This window comes from Ovis canadensis, chromosome 15 (assembly GCF_042477335.2).
Source record: "Ovis canadensis isolate MfBH-ARS-UI-01 breed Bighorn chromosome 15, ARS-UI_OviCan_v2, whole genome shotgun sequence".
NCBI lineage: Eukaryota > Metazoa > Chordata > Mammalia > Artiodactyla > Bovidae > Ovis > Ovis canadensis.
This window is the reverse complement of record NC_091259.1, coordinates 84,309,472-84,335,484: the sequence shown is the minus strand read 5'-3', so window position 1 is coordinate 84,335,484 and position 26,013 is coordinate 84,309,472. Positions and strand designations below refer to the sequence as shown.

General features: G+C 51.4%; 2 protein-coding genes and 2 long non-coding RNA genes across 9 annotated transcripts; 2 read left to right on the top strand and 2 right to left on the bottom strand.

Annotated features, from left to right (window-relative positions):
• Positions 1-904: 904 nt before the first annotated feature.
• Positions 905-17,194, top strand: RAPSN (receptor associated protein of the synapse). 5 transcript variants are annotated; one of them, XM_069554131.1, is made up of 8 exons: positions 905-1,284; positions 1,852-2,190; positions 9,158-9,316; positions 9,792-9,890; positions 9,968-10,090; positions 10,655-10,708; positions 12,010-12,209; positions 12,593-12,911. In XM_069554131.1, exons 1-8 carry the CDS (start codon positions 1,093-1,095, stop codon positions 12,663-12,665), a joined length of 1,239 nt encoding a protein of 412 aa, XP_069410232.1. In that variant the 5' UTR covers positions 905-1,092; the 3' UTR covers positions 12,666-12,911. The 5 variants fall into 5 exon arrangements, with proteins under 5 accessions (XP_069410232.1, XP_069410234.1, XP_069410235.1 ...); XM_069554133.1 differs by lacking the exon at positions 12,593-12,911 and adding an exon at positions 14,020-17,194 and having other exon boundaries at positions 923-1,284; XM_069554134.1 differs by having other exon boundaries at positions 923-1,284; positions 12,674-12,911.
• LOC138420716 (uncharacterized) lies at positions 8,189-11,461 on the bottom strand. The gene is made up of 2 exons (XR_011249293.1): positions 9,741-11,461; positions 8,189-8,660 (listed from the first exon to the last, which is right to left on the bottom strand). It is a non-coding gene; the product is annotated as an uncharacterized lncRNA (long non-coding RNA).
• Positions 11,549-13,109, bottom strand: LOC138420717 (uncharacterized). The gene is made up of 2 exons (XR_011249294.1): positions 12,906-13,109; positions 11,549-11,676 (listed from the first exon to the last, which is right to left on the bottom strand). It is a non-coding gene; the product is annotated as an uncharacterized lncRNA (long non-coding RNA).
• PSMC3 (proteasome 26S subunit, ATPase 3) lies at positions 16,376-25,889 on the top strand. Of its 2 annotated transcripts, none has more exons than XM_069554130.1 (13): positions 16,376-16,458; positions 19,908-20,283; positions 20,537-20,620; positions 21,246-21,371; positions 21,811-21,915; positions 22,021-22,083; positions 22,324-22,461; positions 22,848-22,991; positions 23,113-23,261; positions 24,117-24,213; positions 24,407-24,552; positions 25,319-25,400; positions 25,730-25,889. In XM_069554130.1, the coding sequence occupies exons 2-13, from the start codon at positions 20,011-20,013 to the stop codon at positions 25,838-25,840; spliced, it is 1,518 nt and encodes a 505-aa protein (XP_069410231.1). In that variant the 5' UTR covers positions 16,376-16,458; positions 19,908-20,010; the 3' UTR covers positions 25,841-25,889. The 2 variants fall into 2 exon arrangements, with proteins under 2 accessions (XP_069410231.1, XP_069410230.1); XM_069554129.1 differs by having other exon boundaries at positions 16,441-16,507.
• Positions 25,890-26,013: the final 124 nt, after the last annotated feature.

Below are 26,013 nucleotides of genomic sequence, written 5' to 3'. Positions count from 1 at the left end.
TCAAGCTCATTATAAGGCACTCTTTCAAACTGGGATTGGAATTTTCTATTTTTTGTTTGTTTTTGTTTTTTTTAGGTGAAGTAGAAAAGAATAGCTTTATTGCTTCGCCAGGCAAAGAGAGCCACGGAGGACTAAAGCTCAGAACTGTGCGTCCCTGGAACTGGATATTTTTTTAAACCTTCAAAAACCAATTTCTACTCCTCGTAGACAATTTGCCATGGAGCAGACGAATGCTGCTTGAGATAACCCCTTGCTTATTGTCACGTGGTGCTTCCCGTGTGTCAGGCACTGTTCCAAGTCCCAGCCAGCTACTAAGGCGTATAGTTCCAACAGTCCAGTGAAGTGGGAACCAGTGCTCTCCTCCCCAAAGGCATGCTGCCCATAGAACTAATAAACGGCAAAGGCAGCATTCGAAAGTTGGCAGCCTGGTCCAGGGCCCACGCTGTTACCCATCATAGGTGAGGGTTTATTAGCTTATGACAGTTCCATTTTACAGATGAGGAAACTGAGGCCGAGAGGTAAGCAACTTGTTGGCTGGGCTGAGCTGCGGGTGAGGACTCATTGGGATAGGGTGGGCCTGTGCGCAGGTATGTGGCTTCCATGGCCAGTCCCTCTCAGATGCAGAGCTGGGGAGGGTGGCTCTGGGGATGGTGGTGAGGCGGCAGAGGAGGGCTCAGAGCTGGGCATCCACTCCAGCCTCCCGGCCGCCCGTGTGCCCAGCTTCATCCCTGCTTACTCCAACTCTCAGGCTGCAGGGAGAGCCTGCCCTGCCAGGAGGGCTCATGGGGCTGGGGTCAGAGGTGCTAAAGAGATGCCCGAGGGGGTGCCTTGGGCAGGAGGGGGCGGGCACCTTCCTCCCAGCTCTGCAACGGCCCGCGTGACCTTGTGGCTGACATTCCTTGGCGGCCACGTGGCCCCAACTGGCAGGGACAGCTGCACACAGGGGCCAGACCGGCTTTGTTCCCAGGGTGGCGTCTGCTCTCCATTCGGGCCCCACGCCTGTTCGGGGCTGGGTGGGCAGTGGGCACCAGGAGTAGGGGGGTGGTCCCATGAGAGCCTAGAGGCTCAGGGCCACCGGGTGTCTCTGGGAGGATGGGGCAGGACCAGACGAAGCAGCAGATCGAGAAGGGGCTCCAGCTGTACCAGTCTAACCAGACGGAGAAGGCGCTGCAGTTGTGGATGAAGGTTCTGGAGAAGAGCTCAGACCTCGTGGGGCGCTTCCGCGTGCTCGGCTGCCTCGTCACAGCCCACTCGGAGATGGGCCGCTACAAGGAGATGCTCAAGGTGGGAGCGCGTGGCCAGGCTGGGCAGGTGGGGCCCGGCGGGGCTTCTCCCAGGCTTCCCGGCTCCCTCCCGCCTCCTCAGACTCGCCCGTATCCCCCAGGCTGGCGGCCAGGGCCTGAGGCCCCGAATCCTCCGCATCTCAGGCCCTGGGTCTTGGATGCTCCGTCTTGGCTTTGGATTTGGGCCCGTGGCCTTGAGCTTTGGTGTCTGAGGTTCTCAGCCTCGCGGTTTGAGGCACTCAAGGCCAGGTCTCAGACTCGAGGCTCCAGTCCTCTCCTGTGGGGTTCTGAGTCTAAGCCTGTGGAGGGGGGCACTGGCTCCAGGTTTGAGGCTGGGGGGCTGGGCGGGTGGTGGAGACTGCAGACCAGTTCCGGGATGAAGTTGAAAGTGGGGGGGTCTGGGTTTGGGAGGTGAAGGCTACCGGGTTGCAGCTTCCAGTCTGGCTGGGGAGCCTAGCGCATATCTGAGGCTTGGGGTGGGTGCTCCGGGTCTGAGGCTCTGGGCTGGGGGTGGGGGGGCTTGGAGGGGCACAGGCTGAGCGCCCCAGCCCACCCCCGCGGCGGGCAGTTTGCTGTGGTCCAGATCGACACCGCCCGGGAGCTGGAGGACGCCAACTTCCTCCTGGAGAGCTACCTGAACCTGGCGCGCAGCAACGAGAAGCTGTGTGAGTTCCACAAGACCATCTCCTACTGCAAGACCTGCCTCGGCCTGCCTGGCACCAGGGCGGCTGCCCAGCTCGGAGGCCAGGTCAGCCTGAGCATGGGCAATGCCTTCCTGGGCCTCAGTCTCTTCCAGAAGGCCCTGGAGAGCTTCGAGAAGGCCCTGCGGTATGCCCACAACAACGACGACGCCATGCTCGAGTGCCGCGTCTGCTGCAGCCTGGGCAGCTTTTACGCTCAGGTCAAGGTGCGCCCCGGGGCCCCCGAGGGAGGGCGGTGGAGGCCCCGGCTCCCAGAGAGCCTCCTAGGAGCCGTGCTCCCTGTTGCCTCACCGTGTTCAGTCCTCCCATATAAGTAGGGACAAGGCAGATGGGAGTCTGAGAAGAGAAAGACTTAGCCAGGAGGAACAGAGATGGCCAGGCTTCCCAGGTGGCGCTAGTGGTAAAGAACCCACCTGTCAATGCAGGAGACATAAGAGATGCAGGTTCGATCCCTGGGTCAGGAAGATCCCCCTGGAGGAGGGCATGGCAACCCACTCCAGTCTTCTTGCCTGGAGAATCCCAGGGACAGAGGAGGCTGATGAGCCACAGTCCACTGGGTCGCAGAGTCAGACACAAGTGAGGTGACCTAGCGTGCAGAGATGTGGCCAGGCAGGGCAGAGTCAAAATTCCAGCTTCAATCTGTCTGACTTCCTGGGGGAGTGGGAAGCTCCCATGTGAGGACAGGCCTCAAATCTGTACTACTGTGTGTTTGCTGTGTGATCTTAGGCAAGTCACTTCTCTCCAAGCCCATGAAATGAGGGCAAATGGAACCCGCTTTATAACATGGTTTTAAGGATCATTCTTCAAACACATATTGAGCATCTATTGTACCCCAGGCACTGTTGGTCAGGATACAGCAGGGAAAATAACAGCCAAGTGCCTGGGCTCATGAAGCTTGCTTTCTAGCTGGGGGAGGAAGCTGAATAAATATAATCAGCAAAGCCAAGTATACAGCGTGGTGGAAAGAGCTTAGGAAAAAGGGGGGCAGGGAAAGGGGGTCGGAAGTGCTGAGGAGGGGGCGTTGCAAGTTCAAACAGGGTGGTAGGGGTGATGTCTGATGACTTGGAGAAGAGAGGGTGGGCCATGCAGAAATCTGGCAAAAGAATGAAAAAGGGAGTGGTGAAAGCATAGCTCTGCTCTTGGGGGAGCTTACCTTGCCTACTCCAGGAAGGGTGGAGGCCAGCGTGGCTGTCGCAGGTGTGTGAGAAAAGGTGGGAGGTGGTGGGGTCCTGGGGGTTAGGGGAAAGGGAGATAGCAGAGAGAAGAAACTGATAGAGCCAACCACCTCAGGCTTCAGGCCCTGAGCCTTTGCTCTCCTTCCTGCAGACATCCAGGCTGCGCTCGGCCCTTGGGGCATGTCAGCGCCTGGCACAAAATAATGCCTAGTAAACCTTGCGAAAGTCAAAGTGTGAAAGTGTGGGTCGCTCAGTCGTGTCTGACTCTTTGAGACCCCATGGACTGTAGCCCACCAGGCTCCTCTGTCCATGGAATTCTCCAGGCAAGAATCCTGGAGTGGGTTGCCATTCTCTTCCCCAGGGGATCTTCCCAACCCAGGGTTCGAACCCACATCTCAGTTTTCTGCATGGGTAGGCGGGTTCTTTACCACTAGCTCCACCTGGGAAAGCAGTTGGGTGTGAGGAAATAAGAGTCGTCCATGGATTGATGGATCATCCTTCATCTGAGGATTTTGTTTGCAGCAATAAGACATCTGGAGAAGCCATTCTGTGAGATCAAACAGGATTGGAGAGACATAGGCGTGTTTTAAAACCTTTTTTTTATTATGAAGAAAATTAACCATACAGGAATGCATAGAGGATGGTATAATGAATCACCATATACTGGCTACTTATATTTAACAATTAATATTTTTCCATGTTTGATTTACATATTTTTCACTGAAGTGTTGTGATATAAAATTATCTCACATTATATCCTGTACATTATGGGACTTCCTTGGTGGTCCAGTGGCTAAGACTCTACACTCCCAGTGCGGGAGCTGGGGTTCGATCCCTGGTCAGGGAACTGGATCCAGTAGGCTGCAACTAAGAGTTTGCATGCTGCAACTAAAGACCTGGAGCAGCCAGATAAATAATTTTTTTTTAATTATAGACATCACAAAATTTTACCCCGAAGTAGTTCAGTAAGCATTTCTGAGGAATAAGAAGACTATTTTCTGATATAAGGACACTTTATTATATAACCACAATACTATTCTTACACACACCATGGTGAACAATTATCTCTTAAATTTCTCTGTTTATCCTGAAAATACGCCTTAACTCTCAGCTTGTTTGAACTGGAACACAAGCAAGAACCACACACTGCAGTGATTACTATGTCACTTTCAATAGAAAGTTAATACACTACTCTTTATTCTCCATGATTTACTGAAGAAGCCAAATTAATTAATATTCCATCTCATTGTCTCATTGCTTCCTCAAGGAGTCACATAAGCTGTTTCTTTGTCTCCCTTACTCCCTATGAACGAGAATTTTAAAAATGACTTGGTAAGATCTAGGTCACGCATTTTTTAATTTTTTTTTTTTTTTTTTACTGTGGAGCCTTTATTGAATTCATTACAATATTGTTTATGTCTTGGGTTTTTGGCCACAAAGCATGTGGGATCTTAGCTGCCCAACCAAGGGTTGAACCTGCACCCCCTGCTTTGGAAGGGGAAGTCTTAACTGCTGGACCGCCAGGGAAGTCCTGAGGGTCATGCATTTCTGGTGAGAACCTGTACAAGCAGGACTGCGTGCTTCATAAGACACCATATCGAGGTCTGAGCAAGTGACCACCTGATCCCACCGTTTTCAGCTTTGCCTTCTTCCTTGCAGGACCAGCAGCTTAATTTGTGGGGTGACACTTTGTGAATATTCAGTTCAGCAACAGTATTTTCCATAATGGTTTGAGCATTTTTTGATGTCTGTTGCCTGAATCAATTCTGTCAACTCTCATGAAATGGTGACTTCCAAGTTCTATGATGCCTTCTACAATTATTAGCTGGGATTTTCCTATAAGGAAGAACTTTCCCTCATCAATTAGAGCTAGCTGATTACTCTGAAAAACAGTTCCTAAAGGAAAGGTAGATAAATCCTTTGTCCCTCTCCTTTAATTGCCATGTTTCAGGATAACGAGTTGATGTGATAGTTGACTCCAGCGATCACACTTGTTTTGCTTCCTCTTTTTGGTATTTCATCATGAAATCTTGGACTTAAAAAAATATTCAGTAGTCTACAGTCAGTTGCAGTCATTGTTCCTTTTGATCCTCATGTTATCTTAATTTTAGTCAGTGGAATTCTCTTCAGCATGACCCCTATGTCCTTTTGACGAGACTTCCTTTAGACTTTGAAAGAAAGCATTCTTGTTTTCTGACACAACAATCTGTCCCATGGTATTGTGGAGAGTCGGCCCTTGGTATTCTCAGGGGATTTGTTCCAGGATCCCCGAGGACACCAAAATCAAGGAATGCTCAAGTCTCTTATATAATATGGTGTAGTATTTGCATCGGAGAAGGCAATGGCGACCCACTCCAGTACTCTTGCCTGGAAAATCCCATGGACGGAGGAGCCTGGTAGCTGCAGTCCATGGGGTCGCTAGGAGTCGGATATGACTGAGCAACTTCCCTTTCACTTTCCACTTTCATGCACTGGAGAAGGAAATGGCAACCCATTCCAGTGTTCTTGCCTGGAGAATCCCAGGGACGGAGGAGCCTGGTGGGCTGCCATCTATGGGGTCGCACAGAGTCGGACACGACTGACGTGACTTAGCAGCAGCAGCAGTAGCAGTATTTGCAAAGAACCTGCATATATGGCTGCAGTGGGTCTTAGCTGTGGCATGTGGGATCTAGCTCCCTGCCTAGGGAGTCTAGAGTCTTACCCACTGGACCACCAGGGAAGTCCCCCCTCCTATATTCTTTAAATCATCTCTTGTTGTTGTTTTAGTTGCTAAGTTGACAGGCCCACGGACTGTAGCCTTCCAGGCTCCTCTGTCCGTGGGATTCTCCAGGCAAGAATACAGGAGTGGGTTGCCATTTCCTTCTCCAGGGGATCTTCCCCAGCCAGGGATCGAACCTGCGTCATTGGTAGGCAGATTCTTTTCCACTGAGCCACCAAGGAAGCCCAGATTATTTATAAAACCTAATACACTGTAAATGCTAGGTTAATAGTCATGTGCCTGGCAACTGCAAGCTTTGCTTTTTTGGAACTTTCTGGATATTTTTCCCCAATATTTTCAAGCTTTGGATGTGGAACCCTTGGGTACTGAGGCCCACTGTATTTCCTGCTCCAGACCAGTAAAGACCAGATGTGGGCTCTCAGGATGCTCATTGCCACTGGCTTGTTATTGCTACTAAATCTCCATGGTTTCGAGGACAATTGGACTTTATACTGAAATCTTCAACTCAAGCCTAATGTTTCAGGATTTCCTTTATTTCAAACTTGATTCTTTTTTTCTCTTAGGCTGAAAATCTTGGTTTCTAACAACATAATTAAATATTTACTTTATCTTACAAAGTACACAAAATAATTTCAAGACAATATACCACTATTGCTGAAAAAAAGTGACAAATGAGGTTTAAGACTTCTCTGCTGTTTTTTGTCTTTATAATATATGCCACTATGGTTGAACTGTTCAAGTGTATGTTTTAAGGTCATTTGAAATAACACTTGTTCTGTATGGTTATATTAATAAGAGCATATATAATATATTATGGCAATTATGAAATCATCATAATATATTATACCTTAATTATATTTATATTATAATTATAAATTATATTTTAATTATTTAATAATATTATAATAATATAATTATATCATGTAGAATATATAATATATACAATATATAATATAAATATTTATAAATATAGATATATAAATATACAATACAATTAATACATATAATATATTTACTATATAATTAATATGTTATAATTATAATTCTTATATTATTATAATATAATAAATTGTTATAATATATGATATGATATGATAGAATTATATATAATAAAATTATATTATGAATTATATATAATTGTGTTATATAGTTATATTGTATAAAATTATATTAATATAATTATATATTTAATTATGTATTATAATTATATTATAATTACATTATAATATAGTATATAATATTATATTTATATTATATTACATTATAATTATATTTATATAATATTATATTATATTCATATTATTATATTATATATATTATGATAATTATATTATGCAGTTCAGTTCGGTTGTTCAGTCATGTCTGACTCTTTAGCAACCCCATGAATCGCAGCAAGCCAGGCCTCCCTGTCCATCCCCAACCCCCGGAGTTCACTCAAACTCATGTCCATTGAGTCGGTGATGCCATCCAGACATCTCATCCTCTGTCGTCCCCTTCTCCTCCTGCCCCCAATCCCTCCCAGCATCAGAGTCTTTTCCAATGAGTCAACTCTTCTCACGAGGTGGCCAAAGTATTGGAGTTTCAGCTTTAGCATCAACCCTTCCAATGAACACCCAGGACTGATCTCCTTTAGAATGGGCTTATTGGATCTCCTTGTAGTCCAAGGGGCTCTCAGAGTCTTCTCCAACACCACATTTCAAAAGCATCAATTCTTCGGCGCTCAGCTTTCTTCACAGTCCAACTCTCACATTCATACTATATTATTATAAGAGTAATATATTATATTTATATTATAATTATATAATATATTTATATTATAATCATCATATTTGATTATATTATAATTGTATTATAATTACAGTCATATTATAATTAAGTTATATTATATTGTAATATAATATAGTTGTATTACATTTATTTATTATAGTTATAATTATATTACATTATAATTATATAATTATAATTATAATATTATATAGTTAATTACATATAATCAATATATAAGTATATAGTATAATTAAAATTAATATATATAATTATATAATATACAATATACTATATAAATATTATATATGTAATATATTAATATAATACATATAATATATTTAATATATAATTAATATAATTTAAAATATATAATATATTACAGGTATAATGATATTATTAATTATATATTAATTATAATTAAAATAATTATAATTTTATATAATAATATACAGTTAAGGTTATTTGTTTCCATTTTCTAATCTTAGGTTTTTTTAAATTAAATTTCCTATTTTTAAGTCTGTAAAACATTTACATGGCTTCGAATTTAAAAGTACATAGTACATATTAAGTTTATTAGAAACAGGTCTATATTGGGGTTACCGAGAGTTCTCTTTGGGTCATATTAGCTTGTTTGATATCAAATGAAAATTCCAGTCGCTTTTCTACAAAAAAGAACAGGGAATCGGGGTTGTAGTTGAATGGGACGTGAAGTCAAAGGTGGCTGTTTGATTTTTAGTTTTGTTTTTCACGTGAGGTAAGACATGCCAGACTGTGTTTTTACGGAGATGGGATGACTCAGTAGAGAGATGGGGAGGGTTCCAGAGCCTCCCGGAGGCGGTTTATTTGGTTTGAGGGAGCAGGGAGGACCAGGAGCCGGGCAGTGTGGAGACAGGGCCGGTGGGCTTGACCGAGCAGGCGGGTGAGGGAGCGCGTCCCCGACTTCCCTCTGTTTCCTGACGGAGTGTGTGGTGAGGTCATGTGCTCATAACTGGCAGGCTGAGAAGACGTCCGGAGTCTGAGGAGAAGGGAAGCGGGAGAGGATGATTTCTTTGCCCCAGTGAGTCTGTCCCATGTTCTCGGAGCTGACTCTGCTGGCAATCCAGCCTTCAGTGATGACCGGCCGCCAGCGGGGGGTCAGGGTGGGCGCGGACGGCCCCGCCGCCACACTTCTGTGCATCTCTGCAGGCCGGGGGCCCAACCGGGGCTGGCTGAGAGGAGAAGCCAGTTGCCTTTCTTGCTTCTCATTCTCATTCATTCATTCAGCAAATACTTTCTGAGCCAGGAACTGTGCTAGGCTCTTGGCATATGTCGGAAAACCAGATGAAAATTGTTACGTTCATGAGCCCACCCCTTTGCACGGCTGTTCCTCCTGCGTGGATCACGGTTTTCCTGGGCACCAGGATAAGTGAATGAATGAATGAGCGAGCACGCGGTGGAGCGCTCCACTCAGGGGCAGCTCCCGCCACTCAGCATGCGCCCTCCCAGCCCGGCCCCTCCCTTTGTTCCCTGCAGGACTACGAGAAAGCCCTGTTCTTCCCCTGCAAGGCTGCGGAGCTCGTCAGCGACTACGGCAAAGGCTGGAGCCTCAAGTACCGGGCCATGAGCCAGTATCACATGGCTGTAGCGTATCGCCTGCTGGGCCACCTGGGCAGCGCCATGGAGTGCTGTGAGGTGGGGCGCGGGCAGAGGAGGGCGGGGCCCTGGCCCAGGGCTTCCTCCTGCCTGCCCAGCCCGCTGAGGCCCCCCAAGGCTGGCTCCTAGCCTCCCTCTCTACTGCTGAGCCCCTGGAGGATGTGCTTGCTCCCCTTACCCAGTCTGCCCCAAATCTCATTCCCTTATAGGCTGTTCCCAGCGGAGGGGGCTTTCCTTTGCCCCCCGCCCAATACCCACTCTGTGGGACACTTTTAAGTTGGAAGCCAGCCAGTCTGGAGTTCCACCGACCTATCCCGCTTAATAACCTGGGGACCTCGGTCAAGCCACTTCCGCTCTCAGAGACTCAGTCTCCAGGGCTGTCTGTCCTCAGTGGTTCAGTACATGGGGACTCTGCACCAGGAAAGGGGTACCGGGCTCAGAGGGGCCCACGGGGCGAGGATACCTGTAGGGTGGGGGGCAGACGCGCAGGCCTGAGGGACCGGCTCCATCACAGGAGTCTATGAAGATCGCGCTGCAGCACGGGGACCGTCCGCTGCAGGCTCTCTGCCTGCTCTGCTTTGCTGACATTCACCGGAGCCGTGGGGACCTGCAGGTGAGGTCATCGGGACGCCGGGGACGGCGGTGCGGGCCAGGCCGGGCCTGATCCTACCCCCCAACCCGGCTGCGCAGACAGCCTTCCCCAGGTACGACTCCGCCATGAGCATCATGACCGAGATCGGGAACCGCCTGGGGCAGGTGCAGGTGTTGCTGGGCGTGGCCAAGTGCTGGGTGGCCAGGAAGGCGCTGGACAAGGTGAGGGGACTCCTGTCCTGCGGCCCCCAGCTCTCCCCAGCGCCTCCACACGTCAGCCAAGGGTGTGTGGATCTGCTTCCCGACTGGGCTTTTTCAGACCCCTTGTCCAGTATCAGCCTCACCCCAGGTCTGTGAGGCCAGGGCATCCCAGGTCAATTTCCAGGCTCAGAACAGGGTGTGACTTGCCCAATCATCCAGCTCCTAAAGGGCCAGACCTGGGGTTGGAACTCGAGATGCTTGAACTGCCTCCTATGATTTCACATGGAGTAGGAAACCCAGGGCAGTATTCTTGCCTGGAAAATTTCACGGGCAGAGGAGTCTGGCAGGCAACAAGCGGTTGCAAAGGGTTGGACACGACTGAGCAACGGAGCCTGATTTCATAACCCCATCGTGAGATAGGAGTGTTCTTCCCATTCTGTATCCAAGTAAACTGAGGCAGCTCAGGCCAGTGTACCCCAGCCTCTTCCTCTCCCCAGCCCCGCCCCTCCCTGCCCTTCCTTCCCTACAAGCCGAGGCCTCCGTCTGATGGCCCTGCCTGCAGCCCTGGTCTGTCTCCCCTTCCAGGCCCTGGATGCCATTGAGAGAGCCCAAGACCTGGCCGAGGAGGTGGGGAACAAGGTCAGACCTGATTCCATCTGCTGGGTCTGGAGTCAAGAGCCCAAGGTGGGATCTAGGGTGGCTGGGTGGCTAGGTGGGGAGACCCCCCCCCCACCAGCCTGCTCGTGCCTGAGTCCTTCCCGATCTCCAGGAGGTGCCCCAGTCACCCCCTGACCCTGGCTGTTTCTCCTCCACTCAGAGCGCAATTGGAGGGTCGGGCAGGGTGAGAGTTCCGTAGCTCGGGGGACATCAGAATTCCTCAGAGGATTCTTTCTCTCTTTTTGGAAAGCTTCTTTCTTTCTGGCTGCGCTGGGTCTTCGTTTCTGCTTGGGCTCTTCTCTGGCTGTGGCTCACAGGCTTCTCCCCGCCCAAGTGGCTTCCCTTGTTGTGGAGCACAGGCTCCAGGGCCCCTGGGCTTCAGAAGGTGTGGCCACCCGGGCTCTGGAGCACGTGCTCAGTACGTGTGGTGCACAGGCTTAGCTGCTCCATGGCACGAGGGATCTTCCCAGATCAGGGATCAAACCTGCACTCCCTGCACTGGCAAGCCAATTCTTCACCACTGTGCCACCAGGGAAGCCTCTCTCAGAGGTTTCTTGATGGTCATTAAGACTCTGCCACTGATAGGGAGGTGGGCACCCCAGGGCTCTTCTAGCTGTGGGTTCCAGGACTCACTGGCTTCCTGCAAGGTGGGTAGAGCAAGCCCCCTTTTACAGATGAGGAAAGTGAGGCTCAGAGAGGTGCTCAAGGTCCCACACCTGGTAACTGACCTGTGTTAACTCCACAGGCTGTGTTCTTCCCGCAGTCTATGCAGCCTCTTCAAATTTCATCATCCTATCCAAACCTTTTGAAAATAGCCTCAGAGTCTTCTAGAAGATGCACCTTTCTCAGAGGTCAGGGCATAGTCTTGTTAAAATGCCAAATATACCTGCCTTGGCTGGACAACAGCTGCTCTGGCTTACCCAAATATCATCAGAAATGCCGATGAGCTGCTGTGGGTATGCAATGAACAGAAACAGGAAAGCAAATTAGTGAGTAGGGCGTCGAGACAGCAGATCTGGTCAATAAAAATCCTTCAGAAACATGAGGTCCCCAGTTGCTTCTAGGAGTAAAAATCACTAATTTCGCCGACCCCCTCATTCTGCATGAAGGGAAGCTAAGGCCCGGAGAGGGCCAGACATTTTTCCTAGGGCCCTCAGCAAGGCAGGAGCGTGGTAGGACAGGAACCCCGTGTACTGAGCGCCCTGTGGTCCCGGGAGGACAGATGGCGTCTCGGGACAGCTGCTCACCGGCACTGACCTGGTCTCGTCCGCCCCCCGCTGCAGCTGGCCCAGCTGAAGCTGCACTGCCTGAGCGAGAGCATCTACCGCAGCAAAGGGCTGCAGCGGGAGCTGCGCGCCCACGTCGTGCGTTTCCACGAGTGCGTGGAGGAGACCGAGCTCTACTGCGGCCTGTGCGGCGAGTCCATCGGCGAGAAGAACAGCCGTCTGCAGGCCCTGCCCTGTTCCCATATCTTCCACCTCAGGTGAGTGCCCTGCCAGCGGGCCCTCGGGGGCTCCCTGGGGCCTAATCACACTTAGGCGGTGCTTTCGGGGCCTCCCGGGTGCCTGCTCCAAGAATTTCCTGTCTAATCACTCATCAAACCCTCCCAGCGGCCCTGTTTTTCTCCCCAAAGAGACCACAGAGAGAGAATTCTCGAAGGTCATGGGAGAGCGGCGCCCAGGGCCAGAGGTGCCCCCGTCACCCATGCCTGACCCCTGGCCCAGGCTCTGGCCTGCTGGCCTCCCCAGGCACAGGGCCAGCAGGGCTGCCTACCGTAGGGAGGGAAAGAGGGAGCCAGGTCCAGGGTGGGTGGCCAGGCCTGCCGAGCGGACTGCGCCCTTTGCACCAACCTTCCACCCACCCAAGGTGCCTGCAGAACAACAGGACACGAAGCTGCCCCAACTGCCGCCGCTCGTCCATGAAGCCTGGCTTCGTGTGACCCCGCAGGTCGTGAACCTCACCTCGCCTCCCCTGCTCCTTCTCTGCCCTCACGCTGGAGGGCCCTGACCGGCTGAGCCCCTGCCATGCCTGTTTACTCCTGGGGCAGGGGCTGGGGGGGCGCCTCCTGCGGCCTCGGTCAAGGCCCAGGGCCTGCCCACCGCAGTTCTGCCAGCCCCAGCTGCCCTCCCCCCTGCCTCTCTGGACTTTGCTCTTTCTAGAAAAATAAAACCGTTTGTACCTCGTCCCAGTGATTCGGATGTTCCCTGCCCACGGACTGCCCAAGGGTAGGGGAGAGCAGCGGGCTTCCTCAGACACCCCCGTCTCTCTGCACACATGGACGAGCGCCTCCACTGCCCTCCCGGCTTCTCGGGCTGCCGTGGGAGCCGGAGGCAAGATCCTGCTGGTGAGCAGCACCTTTAAGTGCTGACACGCGGGGCTGGGCAACAGGATGTGGCACAGAGTAAACACAGCAAACCAGTCACATAGAAAGTCTGCCAGAGGACTCCCCTGGGGGCCCAGTGGATAAGAATCTGCCTGCCAATGCAGGGGACATGGGTTCCATTTCTGGTCCGGGGAGATTCCACATGCCACAGGGCAACTAGGTCGGTTCATCAAAACTGCTGGGCCTGCGCTCTACAAGAGAGTACAGGAGAGTACCCCCAGTCGCTGCAACTGGAGAAAGCCCGCACGCAGCAATGAAGGGCCAGGGCAGCCAATAAATGGACAGAATAAATGTTTATTTTTAATTGAAGGATAATTGCTTTACAATATTGTGTTGGTTTCTGCCATACACAACACGAATCAGCCATAGGTATGCATACATCCCCTCTCTAAAACACAAGACTTCTAGTCAGCTCAGGCTGCCATAACACAATACCACACACCGGGTGGCTAAAATCATCGGAATGTATTTCCTTGCAGTTTTGGAGATTGGAAGTGCAAAATCAAGGAGCCAGCAGGGTTGGTCCCTGGTGAGGCCCCTCTTCCTGGCCTGCAGATAGCCCTTTCTCAGTGTCCTTGCATGGCGTTTTCTTTGTGCTTATATGTAGAGAGGAGAGAGTGAGATTTCCCTCTCTTTAATCCCATCATGAGGGTCCCACTCTCATGATCTAATCGAACACTAATTACTTCCCAAGTGTCCCATCTCCCAATCCGTCACACTGAGGGTTAGAGCTTCAACGTATGAATTTGGAGGCAGGGATACAAAATTCAGTGCATAGTAATGATTAATTAAACCAAAATCCATACTGATGTTAATAAATAAGTGAACAAATTAAAATCTTAATAAAAAAAGAATGAGATATTTGCATAGTTTCAAAGTACTTCCTCACAAAATACTTGTTAATTTCAAGGGGGAAACCTCACCATGGAGAAGGTTTGTAGAACTAGATTAATCACTGAGATCGACCGACATCTCCAGTAATGAAACAAAACGAAATCAGCTGCTACCTGCATGAACGGAGTGAGAAACTCAGTGTCTCTTCTGTGACGCCCCAGCAAAGATGAATCACGTGAATGTAATCATGAGGACACACCAGGTAAATGCAAAGGTAGAAATACTCTGCAGGACTTCCTTTGCAGTCCAGTGGAGAAGAACCCACCTGCCAATGCAGGGGACATGGATTCGATCCCTGGACTGGAAGATTCCACATCCTGTGGAGCAACTAAAGGCCCCCCCGCATATAGGACTGCTGAGCCCACAAGCTGCAACTACTGAAGCCTGGGAGCTCTAGAGCCTGTTCCCTGCAGCAAGAGGCTGCAGTGAGAAGCCATGCACCGCAACTAGAGAGGAGCCCCCGCCCACTGCAACCAGAGAAAGCCCGTGAGTGACAGTGAAGACCTGCCACGACTAAAGAACAAACACATTAATTAATTTCTTAAAAGACTGTTAACGTCAGTGAACCGTGAACTTCCTGATGTTCAAGCTGGTTTTAGAAAAGGCAGAGGAACCAGCGATCAAATTGCCAAGATCCACTGGATCATGGAAAAAGCAAGAGAGTTCCAGAAACACATCTATTTCTGCTTTATTGACTATGCCAAAGCCTTTGACTGTGTGGATCACAATAAACTGTGGAAAATTCTGAGAGAGATGGGAATACCAGACCACCTGACCTGCCTCTTGAGAAACCTATATCAGGTCAGGAAGCAACAGTTAGAACTGGACATGGAACAACAGACTGGTTCCAAATAGGAAAAGGAGTACATCAAGGCTGTATATTGTCACCTTGCTTATTGAACTTCTATGCAGAGTACATCATGAGAAACGCTGGGCTGGAAGAAACACAAGCTGGAATCAAGATTGCCGGGAGAAATATCAATCACCTCAGATATGCAGATGACACCACCCTTATGGCAGAAAGTGAAGAGGAGCTAAAAAGCCTCTTGATGAACGTGAAAGAGGAGAGCAAAAAAGTTGGCTGAAAGCTCAACATTCAGAAAACGAAGATCATGGCATCCGGTCCCATCACTTCATGGGAACTAGATGGGGAAACAGTGGAAACAGTGTCAGACTTTATTTTTGGGGGCTCCAAAATCACTGCAGATGGTGACTGCAGCTGTGAAATTCAAAGATGCTTACTCCTTGGAAGAAAAGTTATGACCAACCTAGATAGTATATTCAAAAGCAGAGACATTACTTTGCCGACTAAGGTCCGTCTAGTCAAGGCTATGGTTTTTCCATTGGTCATGTATGGATGTGAGAGTTGGACTGTGAAGAAGGCTGAGCACAGAAGAATTGATGCTTTTGAACTGTGGTGTTGGAGAAGATTCTTGAGAGTCCCTTGGACTGCAAGGAGATCCAACCAGTCCATTCTGCAGGAGATCAGCCCTGGGAATTCTTTGGAAGGAATGATGCTAAAGCTGAAACTCCAATACTTTGGCCACCTCATGCGAAGAGTTGACTCATTGGAAAAGACTTTGATGCTGGGAGGGATTGGGAGCAGGAGGAGAGGGGGACGACAGAGGATGAGATGGCTGAATGGCATCACTGACTCGATGGATGTGAGTCTGAGTGAACTCTGGGAGTTGGTGATGAACAGGGAGGCCTGGCGTGCTGCGATTCATGGGGTTGCAAAAAGTTGGACACGACTGAGCAACTGAACTGAACGCCAGATTTTTTTAATTTTTGGAAAGAAATATTCTAAAAAGTAACTGTAATCTTCTAAAGTGTCAAGGTCATGAAGCAAGGGAAAGACTGAGAAACAATCCCAGATGGAAAGAAACTAAAGCCCTACAACTAAATACAATGCCTGATTCTGATCTTGATTCTGGACTGAATCCAAGTCTGAATGCAGTCTGTCCTTTAATGCTGTGAAGAACATTATTGGGACAAGTGATGAAATTTGAATGGAGTCTAAGGGTTAGATGGTAGAAACATATCAAGGTTAACCTACTGGTACTGAAGTTGTATTGTGATTAAGTAGGAAAATGTCCTTGTTTGTAAATTCCCACCAAAGTATATGAGGTGATGTGGTATTTAATCAATAATATTCTCTCAAAAGATGCAAGAAAAAAATTATTTACACTGTATTTGCAACTTTTCTTTAGGTTTTAGATTTTCAAAATAAAAATATATAATTAAAAAAAAAAAAAGACTAGGACAGGGTAAGCGGTTGAGGAGCATGGGAGCAGAAAAAGCCCAGGAGGTGCAGGCTGAAACATTAAAAGGCTGTGAGAGTGGGTCTGGGTGAGAAGGAGGCATTTAAGCAAAGACTTGAAGGAGCAAAGGTAAGGGAGTGAAGCAAGAAAATATCCTGGAAAGAACATTTCAGGACAGCGGAACAGAGTCCAAGGTAGGAATTGGCCCAGCCTGATCTCGAAGCCGCAAGGAGCCATGTAACTGTGAGCAGGGGGAAAGGAGTGGGAGGCGAGGTCCTGGAGAAAATCGTGGGGGAGGAAAAAAGTGGTGCCAGTGGTAAACGACCCGCCTGCCAAGGCAGGAGATGTAAGAGATGTGGGTTCCATCCCTGGGTCGGGAAGGTCCCCTGGAGGACAGCGTGGCACCCACTCCATCATTCTTGCCTGGAGAGTCCTGTGGGCAGAGGCGCCTGGCGGGCCACAGTTCATAGGGTTGCACAGAGTTTGGACACAACTGAAGCGACTTAGCACGCAAGCACGAAAACCCCCGCAGGACCTGGGAGGCTGTTTCAGGGAGCTTGGCTTTTACTCCCAAGTCTCACAGCTGCTGCAGGGTTTTGAGCAGAGGAGTGACATGATCTAACGAGGCTTTAAAATAATTCCTTTGGTTGCTGTGTTGAGAACAGAGGACACATGACAACTGGCCAGGATGCTTCAAAAATGTCAATGTCATGAAAGACCAAAAAAGATTGGGAGGTTGTTCTAAACAGAAGGAGACTATAGGGACCTGACAAATGACTGCCACGTGTGACTTTTAACTTGATATTGGATTTTTTTTTTAAAGGCTCTAAGGCATGTTTTGGAGATAATTGAAGAAATTGTATGGACTGTATATTAGATTTTATTGCCTCAATATTAAATTCTTTAGGTATGACAATATACTATGCGAAATGTATTGGAGTTCCATTATTAGAATGTCTTTACTCTTAGGAGACACAAGTTGAAATATTAGAGGTGAAGTAACATGTCTGCAATGTACTTTGAAATGGTTCAGAGAAACACACAGACGGCAAAAGAAAATACAAATCAACTAGTGAATCTAGGTGAAAGCTACATAGGTATTCATTGAGCTCCAAATGAAATATTCTTTCATTTTTTAAATATATTTCACAGTTTTCAAACTAACAGACTTTAAGAAGTATTTTAGTAGGGGTCCCCAGAGGGACAGATCCAACAGGAGACATACATGTATGTAAAGAGATTTATTATATGGAGATCAGCTCATACAATTACAGAGGTGGGAAACCTCCATGGTGGGTAGGGTAAACTGGCAAACTGGAAACCCAGGAATGTTGCTGGTTTGGTTTCAGTCTTAATCAGAAGGCCTGAGATCCCATGGAGCTGCTGGCATACATTTTAGTCTGAAAGCCAACAGGCACAAGACCCTGTTCAGTTCAGTTCAGTTGCTCAGTCGTGTCTGACTCTTTGCAACCCCATGGACTGCAGCATGCCAGGTCTCCCTGTCCATCACCAATTCCCGGAGTTTACCCAAACTCATGTCCATTGAGTAGGTGGTGCTATTCAACCATCTCACCCTTCTCCTCCTGCCTTCAATCTTTCCCAGCATCAGGGTCTTTTCAAATGAGTCAGTTCTTTGAATCAGGTGGCCAAAGTATTGGAGCTTCCGCCTCAGCATCAGTCCTTCCAACAAATATTCAGAACTGATTTCCTTTAGGATGGACTGGGTGGATCTCCTTGCAGTCCAAGGGACTCTCAAGAGTCTCCTCCAACACCACAGTTCAAAAGCATCAATTCTTCAGCGCTCAGCTTTCTTTATAGTCCAACTCTCACATCCATACATGACTACTGGAAAAACCATAGCTTTGACTAGACAGACCTTTGTTGGCAAAGTAATGTCTCTGCTTTTTAATAAGCTGTCTAGGCTGGATCATCAAAAAAGCAAGAGAGTTCCAGAAAAACATCTATTTCTGCTTTATTGACTATGCCAAAGCCTTTGACTGTGTGGATCACAATAAACTGTGGAAAATTCTGAGAGAGATGGGAATACCAGACCACCTGACCTGCCTCTTGAGAAACCTATATCAGGTCAGGAAGCAACAGTTAGAACTGGACATGGAACAACAGACTGGTTCCAAACAGGAAAAGGAGTACATCAAGGCTGTATATTGTCACCCTGCTTATTGAACTTCTATGCAAAGTACATCATGAGAAACGCTGGGCTGGAAGAAACACAAGCTGGAATCAAGATTGCCGGGAGAAATATCAATCACCTCAGATATGCAGATGACACCACCCTTATGGCAGAAAGTGAAGAGGAGCTAAAAAGCCTCTTGATGAAAGTGAAAGAGGAGAGCGAAAAAGTTGGCTTAAAGCTCAACATTCAGAAAATGAAGATCATGGCATCTGGTCCCATCACTTCATGGGAAATAGATGGGGAAACAGTGGAAACAGTGTCAGACTTTATTTTTGGGGGCTCCAAAATCACTGCAGATGGTGACTGCAGCCATGAAATTAAAAGACACTTACTCCTTGGAAGAAAAGTTATGACCAACCTAGACAGCATATTAAAAAGCGGAGTCATTACTTTGCCTAAAAAGGTCCGTCTAGTCAAGGCTATGGTTTTTCCAGTGGTCATGTATGGATGAGGGAGTTGGGCTGTGAAGAAAGCTGAGCACCAAAGTATTGATGCTTTTGAACTGTGGTGTTGGAGAAGACTCTTGAGAGTCCCTTGGACTGCAAGGAGATCCAACCAGTCCATTCTGAAGGAGACAAGTCCTGGGTATTCATTGGAGGGACTGATGCTGAGGCTGAAACTCCAATACTTTGGCCACCTCATGTGAAGTGTTGACTCATTGGAAAAGACCCTGATGCTGGGAGGGATTAGGGGTAGGAGAAGGGGACAACAGAGGATGAGATGGCTGGATGGCATCACCGACTCGATGCACATGAGTTTGGGTGAACTCTGGGAGTTGGTGATGGACAGGGAGGCCTGACGTGCTGTGATGATTCATGGGGTTGCAAAGGGTCAGACACGACTGAGCAACTGAACTGAGGTTGGTCATAACTTTTCTTCTAAGGAGCAAGGTTAAGAACTGATATATCAGTGTAAGTCCCAAGCCTGGATCCCTATTCTTGGGTTTCCCTTGTGGCTCTGTCAGTAAAGAATCCGCCTGCTGGGTGGGTAGACCTGGGCTTGATCCCTGGGTTGGGAAGATCCCCTGGAGGAGGAAATGGCAACTCACTCCAGTATTCTTGCCTGGAGAATCCCCATGGACGGAGGAGCCTGGCGGGCTGCAGTGCACGGTGTCATAAAGAGTCGGACATGATTGAGCGACTAAGCACAGCACCCAAGCCTGGAAGAAACCCAGCTCAAGACAGTCAGGAAGAAGGAGTTCCCTCTATCTCTGAGGGTGTTAAGCCTTTTGGAGCTATTCAGGCCTTGAACTGATTGGATGAGGCCCACTTATTTTGGGGAATCCCGTAATTCCTAACTAGGCCAATTCTGCAGTTGAAAGACCTACCCCCTCCACCCCGCCTCCTTCAAAAGCGCCCTATGACCCGCCTGATTAGGACTACATTTCCCAAGGGCCCCGGGGACACCGGGTCGTGTCTCCCTCCCCTTTCTATTTCTTCTCCCCGCCAGGTCCCGCCCCTCTGGGCGTGCCAGCCAATGGCGCATCCTCCTCTCGCTGCGGCACTAACAGGACGAGGGCGGGAACGTTTCAGCAGCCGCGGGGGCGGGCCTTATGGCCTGCGCTTCATCTTTTGAATCCGGGCAGCAGATTCGCCGCCGCAACGCGGCCCAAGCTAACTTTTTTCAAGAGTCAGGACTCGTTGACGGAGTCTCACTAGTCAAGAGCAGACGTAAAGAGAGGCAATATTATAATATTAATCTCTCCCCGCGGCTGCCGCGCGGCGCAGTCTTCAGGCTGCTCTCGCAGATGGTGAATCTGCTGCCGAAACTCGAGAGTTCGGTGACTCGGCAGGAGAAGATGGCGACCGTGTGGGACGAGGCTGAGGTGCGCGCTGGGGAAGCTGGCGGTTCTGGAGCCCGGGCCACGGGGAGACCCCGCTGGCGGGAGGGGAGGCGGTGGCTGCGGGGGTCAAGGTCGAGCCCGGTCCCGGGATTGGGGCCGCTTGGTATGCGGTCGCGACTCCGTTCTGGTTTTTTTTTTTTTCGGATAGTGGGTTAATTGAGGCAAAGAGTTGGCTAACTCACAGTGCGGAGTTAACGGCCTTGAATTTAAGAAAAAAAAATTATTTTTTTCACAGCAAGATGGAATCGGGGAGGAAGTTCTCAAGATGTCCACAGAAGAGATCATCCAGCGCACACGGCTGCTGGACAGTGAAATCAAGGTGGGCAGTGAAGCCCCTCTCCCTGCCCGCGTCCCCCCGCACACGGCAGGCCCTGGTGCTCTCACGTCGTCCCCAGCCTCCCTCGGAGAGTGTGGGGACCGCGGTTTCCTCCTCAGACCAGAAAAAGAGAAAACTAAGTTTTAAAAGGGAGGGGCAGAGGGCCGGGGTGGGAGAGCAGGCCTGAGAGAAGGAATTGGCTGACTGCTGTTCCCAGCTTGGTCTTTCCAGTATTCCTCTTGAGAGTCTGTCTTTTAAGAAACCCCCATTTTACAGATGAGCAAACTGAGGCTAAAAGAGGTGTTTTTGTTGTTGTTGTTTTGTGTTTTACTGTGGTGAGATATGGAGCCTGTAATGAAAGGCAGAACCTGAAGCCCGTGTGTGCTCAACTCAAAGTCTGGCTTTTTCCCTTTACTACAACTGCTTACCCAGGAGGTTTCCCGACGGGCCTCCTGTTTCGACCTTTGCTGGTTGTGGACAGTCAGGCTGAGCATTCAGAGAGCCTTTGAGCTGAGTGAAGGGGTGCAGGAGGGTTCCTCTGGCCGCCTGGATAAGGTGCTCCAATTAAGTGGCCCTCAGATAAGCTGAGGTAAGGCTGAATATTTCCTTCCATTCACCCTCATCCCAGATCATGAAGAGTGAAGTGTTGCGAGTCACCCACGAACTCCAGGCCATGAAGGACAAGATCAAAGAGAACAGCGAGAAGATCAAAGTGAACAAGACCCTGCCGTACCTGGTCTCCAACGTCATCGAGGTGTGTGTGTATGTGGAGGGGAAGAGGGGTCAGTGGGGCTTGGAGACAGCCTGCCATTGGGGAAAGAGTGCGTGGGCCTCTTGAGGCCTAAATTGCATGTAGGATCTAAACCTCTTAGGTTCTCCTCCCCACTGTAAGTTTTCAGGGGAATATACAGGCCTGAAAAGGCATTGGAAGCTTCCTGTTTCTTTTTCTACTGGGTATTTTTCCTCGGGGGATAGATGAGCTCTGTGCAGGGAAGCAACACCTGAGCAGAGATCACACTAATCTTCCGATTTATTAACCGTACCTTTGCTGGGCTTGGGGCTAGGCTGAGGAGTGAGGTAGGGATGGTGAGCCCTGGGAGTGTTGAGGTTGTCTAGGCCCCAGAAGTGCTGGGCTCTGCAGAGTACAGGGGGGCTGAGCAAGGCCTCTCGATCTGAGCGTCTTCCTCTCCCAGCTCCTAGATGTTGATCCCAACGACCAAGAGGAAGATGGTGCAAACATCGATCTAGACTCCCAGAGGAAGGGCAAGTGTGCGGTCATCAAAACCTCCACACGGCAGGTGGGGCTGGCTCAAGAGGGGAGTGCCGAGGCTGGGGGGGTGGGACAGGACTCGGGGACCTGCCTGAGGGCAGCGACTGAGGCTGTACCTGGAATCCTTCTGCAGACCTATTTCCTGCCTGTGATTGGCTTGGTGGATGCCGAAAAGCTGAAGCCGGGAGACTTGGTGGTGAGTGGTGTCCCTGAGCCCAGGCGGGCCTTTTCCAGCCAGGTTTCTCCCACTGCTGAGCCGAGCCCCTGGCCCCGGCTTAGGTCACTGTGGGTCCTGAACGTTTGCAGAGCTGCCTGCCCTTTGACTCTTGTGTTGCCCAGTCCTGTGGCTCTCCTTTCACTCTGGACACCTGTCCCCCAGTCACTTAGGTAGGCCTTGCGTTGGGACAGAGCTGAGGCTTTCATGCTGTGTCCCCAGGGTGTGAACAAAGACTCCTATCTGATCCTGGAGACCCTGCCCACCGAGTATGACTCGCGGGTGAAGGCCATGGAGGTGGACGAGAGACCCACGGAGCAGTACAGTGACATCGGGGGCCTGGATAAGCAGATCCAGGAGGTGAGGGAGTCCCGGCGCCTCGGTGGCCCAGCGCTGCTCCTCCCGTGCCTCTTACCCTCGCAGCCTCTAGGGAGGCAGGGAAGCGGCCGTGGAACAGTTTGGAAGACTGAGCTCTGGAGGGTTTGAACAACTTGCTCAGGATCTCAGACGGTTAGGGCCAGAGCCAGGACCGGAGCTCAGGCTCCGGTTCTTAGACCGTCCTTCTGCCCCGTCCTGCTGTTCTGGGAGTCCACCGCCAGCCTTGGTGGGAGTGAGCGTTCTGTGTCCTCTGGATGTGGGGCAAGGAGACGGCCGTGTCCCTGAGTTGAGTGGGAGGGCTACAGATAGGGTTAGGCGGTGGGAGCCCACAGGGTTCCCTGTCCTCACCCAGGTCTTCTTCCTGGCAGCTAGTGGAGGCCATTGTCCTGCCAATGAACCACAAGGAGAAGTTTGAGAACTTAGGGATCCAGCCCCCAAAGGGCGTGCTGATGTACGGGCCCCCAGGTACGGGGAAGACCCTGCTGGCCCGGGCCTGTGCTGCACAGACCAAGGTGAGTGCCTTGGGAAGGATGGGGGGAGATGGGCAGGAGCTGAAACTCAGCCGGGTGGGCTTGAGTTGAAGGGGCCTCTTGTCGCGCCTTTGGCCTGATTCTGTCACCCCCCCCACCCCAGGCCACCTTCCTGAAGCTGGCCGGCCCCCAGCTGGTGCAGATGTTCATCGGGGACGGTGCCAAGCTCGTCCGGGACGCCTTTGCACTGGCCAAGGAGAAAGCGCCGTCCATCATCTTCATTGATGAGCTGGACGCCATCGGCACCAAGCGGTGAGGGGTGCGGGGTCCCACCAGTTTGGGTCTGGATCCCCGCTCTCGCACTCTGCTTGCCCTGGGATGCTGGCAGCTCTATCCGTGTGCTTGGACTTCCTAATGCTCTTCTGACTAGCCTCCCTGCTTCGTTTCTTTTCCCCCACCATCCTTTCTCCTCACAGGTGCCAGCAGGTTTCCCTCAGAGCTTCACTCACCGGCTCCCCCAGCCCCTCACACAAGCAGAGCCTGCTTTCCCCTGCCGGGCCTCCCTGCTGCTCCATGGCATAATCGCTGGGCTTGCCACGGCCTGCAGGGCCCCTGTGTTGGTGCCCCGGCTCCCCTCCAGCGTCACCCTGTCCCTGCCCTCACCTCCCCGCCGCCCCTGGCTTCCTCCAGGCGGCCCCCGTTTGCAGGCCCACTCGTTGGCAGAGATTCGCCACCTGCTCTTTTCTCTCTGGAATGTGCTTTTCCTTTTTCCCTGATCTCCACTGGTCGGTTGCCCAGTGATGTTTTCAGCCTTCAGATCTCAACCTGAGGGACATTTCCTCAGGGACAGCTGCCTGGGCCCCCTGTTGTACGCCAAGTCTGGGCCAGATCCTGTATTCCTTCTGAATTTTAGCTCAGCTTGTGATGGCACCTTCATCAGGGGTGCAGGCCAGGCAGCGGGTTTTGCTCACTGCTCTGTCCTCAGTTTGGCCCCTGAGCCCAGGAGCTCTCACCTCTGACGCCATTTCTGAGCTGGTCCCTGGGCTGGGGACCCCCAGGCTGAGCGGGACTCCTCTCAGCCCCGGGATGGGTTGGGCTGGGCCCCCGGTGGTGGAACGGGGGGCGCCCCCGAGCCGCGGCCTCACCGGCGTCTCCTTCGGGGCCCAGCTTCGACAGTGAGAAGGCCGGGGACCGGGAGGTGCAGAGGACCATGCTGGAGCTGCTGAACCAGCTGGACGGCTTCCAGCCCAGCACCCAGGTGAAGGTGAGCGCCGTCTTCACGGGGGCTGAGGCCCGGGGCCTCCCGCCGCTTCACTGGCGCGGCTCAAGGCGGAGGCGGCCTTGAGTGTCCGGTGCCGTCTCAGCTGACCCGGGCCGCCTCCTTGCCTGTCGGGGCCGTGCCTGTCGCCAGTCTCTGAAGCTCCCTCTTCATTCAAGCGGCCACGTCTCCTCCTCAGGTCATCGCGGCCACCAACAGAGTGGACATCTTGGATCCCGCCCTGCTCCGCTCAGGCCGCCTGGACCGCAAGATCGAGTTCCCCATGCCCAACGAGGAGGCCCGGGCCAGAATCATGCAGATCCACTCCCGGAAGATGAACGTCAGGTGGGAAAAGTCCCGAGCGAGGCGCTGAGACCTCGGGGTGGCAGAGCCGTCCCAGTCCTCTTCGTACTGAGCCTCCCCAGGCTTCCCCTCTCCCTCCACCTCCTGTTCACACAGCGCCGTCCCCACAGCGCCCTCCGTTTCTCCCAGGTGCCTGACCTGACACAGAGCCTTACTGGGGCCCGGGATCCTTAGCGTTCACCTGCACACACACCCCTGCCCCCGGGATCGGAAGGCGAGCTGGCCCAGGCCGTTTCCTGGCCTCCCCCGCTGCCAGGGGCCAGGCAGACCTGGGTTCAGATCTGTGTGACCGTCCGCAGGTGGCATAAGCCTTGGTTTTCTTCCTGGGACTTGGGGGTGAGAGCTGAAATCTCCTGAGGTTGTGATAATGTCAGGTGCAGTGCTTGGCGCAGGAGGGGAGTCGGTGCAGTGCTGCGCTGGTGCAGGCCCCGTGCCGCCTGAGAGACAGTCGGATGGCTGTCTTCTGTCTCCACGACCTTCTGCTCCCCCCAGACTGGATCCTGGGGTCCAGGTGCATGTCGAAGGCTGGAGACACGAGAAATGACTTGGTCTAACCTACTCTGACCTCCCTCCCTCATGCCTCCCCGCTGCCCTGTGCAGAGGGACGGAGGGACGAGGCCCAGTGGGGAAGGGACTCGCCTGTGATCCGGGCGTGTCGACCTCGCTGCCTGAGGGAGCGTGTAGGGAACAGCTGCTCTTCCTGCCCCCCTCCCCGTAAGTCACTGAGTCTCGCCCCACCTCCCCACAGTCCTGATGTGAACTACGAGGAACTGGCCCGCTGTACGGATGACTTCAATGGGGCCCAGTGCAAGGCAGTGTGTGTGGAGGCGGTGAGTGTGGGCCGCGGAGGGTGGGCGCTTCATACCACCTCCCTGCTTAGGCTGGTGGAGGCGGCCAAGGGTGGGGCTGAGAAGGTGGAGGCCTCCGGGAGCTGGGCTGGGGCGTGGGGAGGGGCCCAAGAGCCTGTCTGTTCTGGGGCGTGGGGAGGGGCCCAGAGCCTGTCTGTCTGTCTGGGGGCTGGGGCGTGGGGAAGGACCCAAGAGCCTGTCTGTCTGTCTGCGGGGCTGGGGCGTGGGGAGGGACCCGAGAGCCTGTGTGTCTGTCCTGGGGGCTGGGGCATGGGAAGGGACCCAGAGCCTGTCTGTCTGTCTGGGCGCAGGGCATGATTGCGCTGCGCAGAGGCGCCACGGAGCTCACCCACGAGGACTACATGGAGGGCATCCTGGAAGTGCAGGCCAAGAAGAAGGCCAACCTGCAGTACTACGCCTAGGGGCCTCCTGCTGGCAAACCTGCGCAATAAAGGATGCTTCTGTTCCTGCTGCCTGTCTGTCTCGCCTTCCCTGGGCCTTGGGTAGAGGAGTAGGGTTGTATGCTGGAGGCCCTTCCCTGGGTGCTGCTGCTGGAAACCTGAGCGAGCCATGGGCCTCAGACCAGTTGTCAGGG

Bases quoted from the DNA above. Each gene is read 5' to 3' on its own strand.
- RAPSN (XM_069554131.1), top strand. From the start codon at position 1,093: ATGGGGCAGGACCAGACGAAGCAGCAGATCGAGAAGGGGCTCCAGCTG. The intron at 10,091-10,654 runs GTGAGGGGACTC...CTCCCCTTCCAG, and splicing joins CCAGGAAGGCGCTGGACAAG to GCCCTGGATGCCATTGAGAG. The intron at 10,709-12,009 runs GTCAGACCTGAT...CCCCCGCTGCAG, and splicing joins CCGAGGAGGTGGGGAACAAG to CTGGCCCAGCTGAAGCTGCA.
- PSMC3 (XM_069554130.1), top strand. From the start codon at position 20,011: ATGGCCTGCGCTTCATCTTTTGAATCCGGGCAGCAGATTCGCCGCCGC. The intron at 22,462-22,847 runs GTGAGGGAGTCC...TCTTCCTGGCAG, and splicing joins TGGATAAGCAGATCCAGGAG to CTAGTGGAGGCCATTGTCCT. The intron at 24,214-24,406 runs GTGAGCGCCGTC...TCTCCTCCTCAG, and splicing joins AGCCCAGCACCCAGGTGAAG to GTCATCGCGGCCACCAACAG.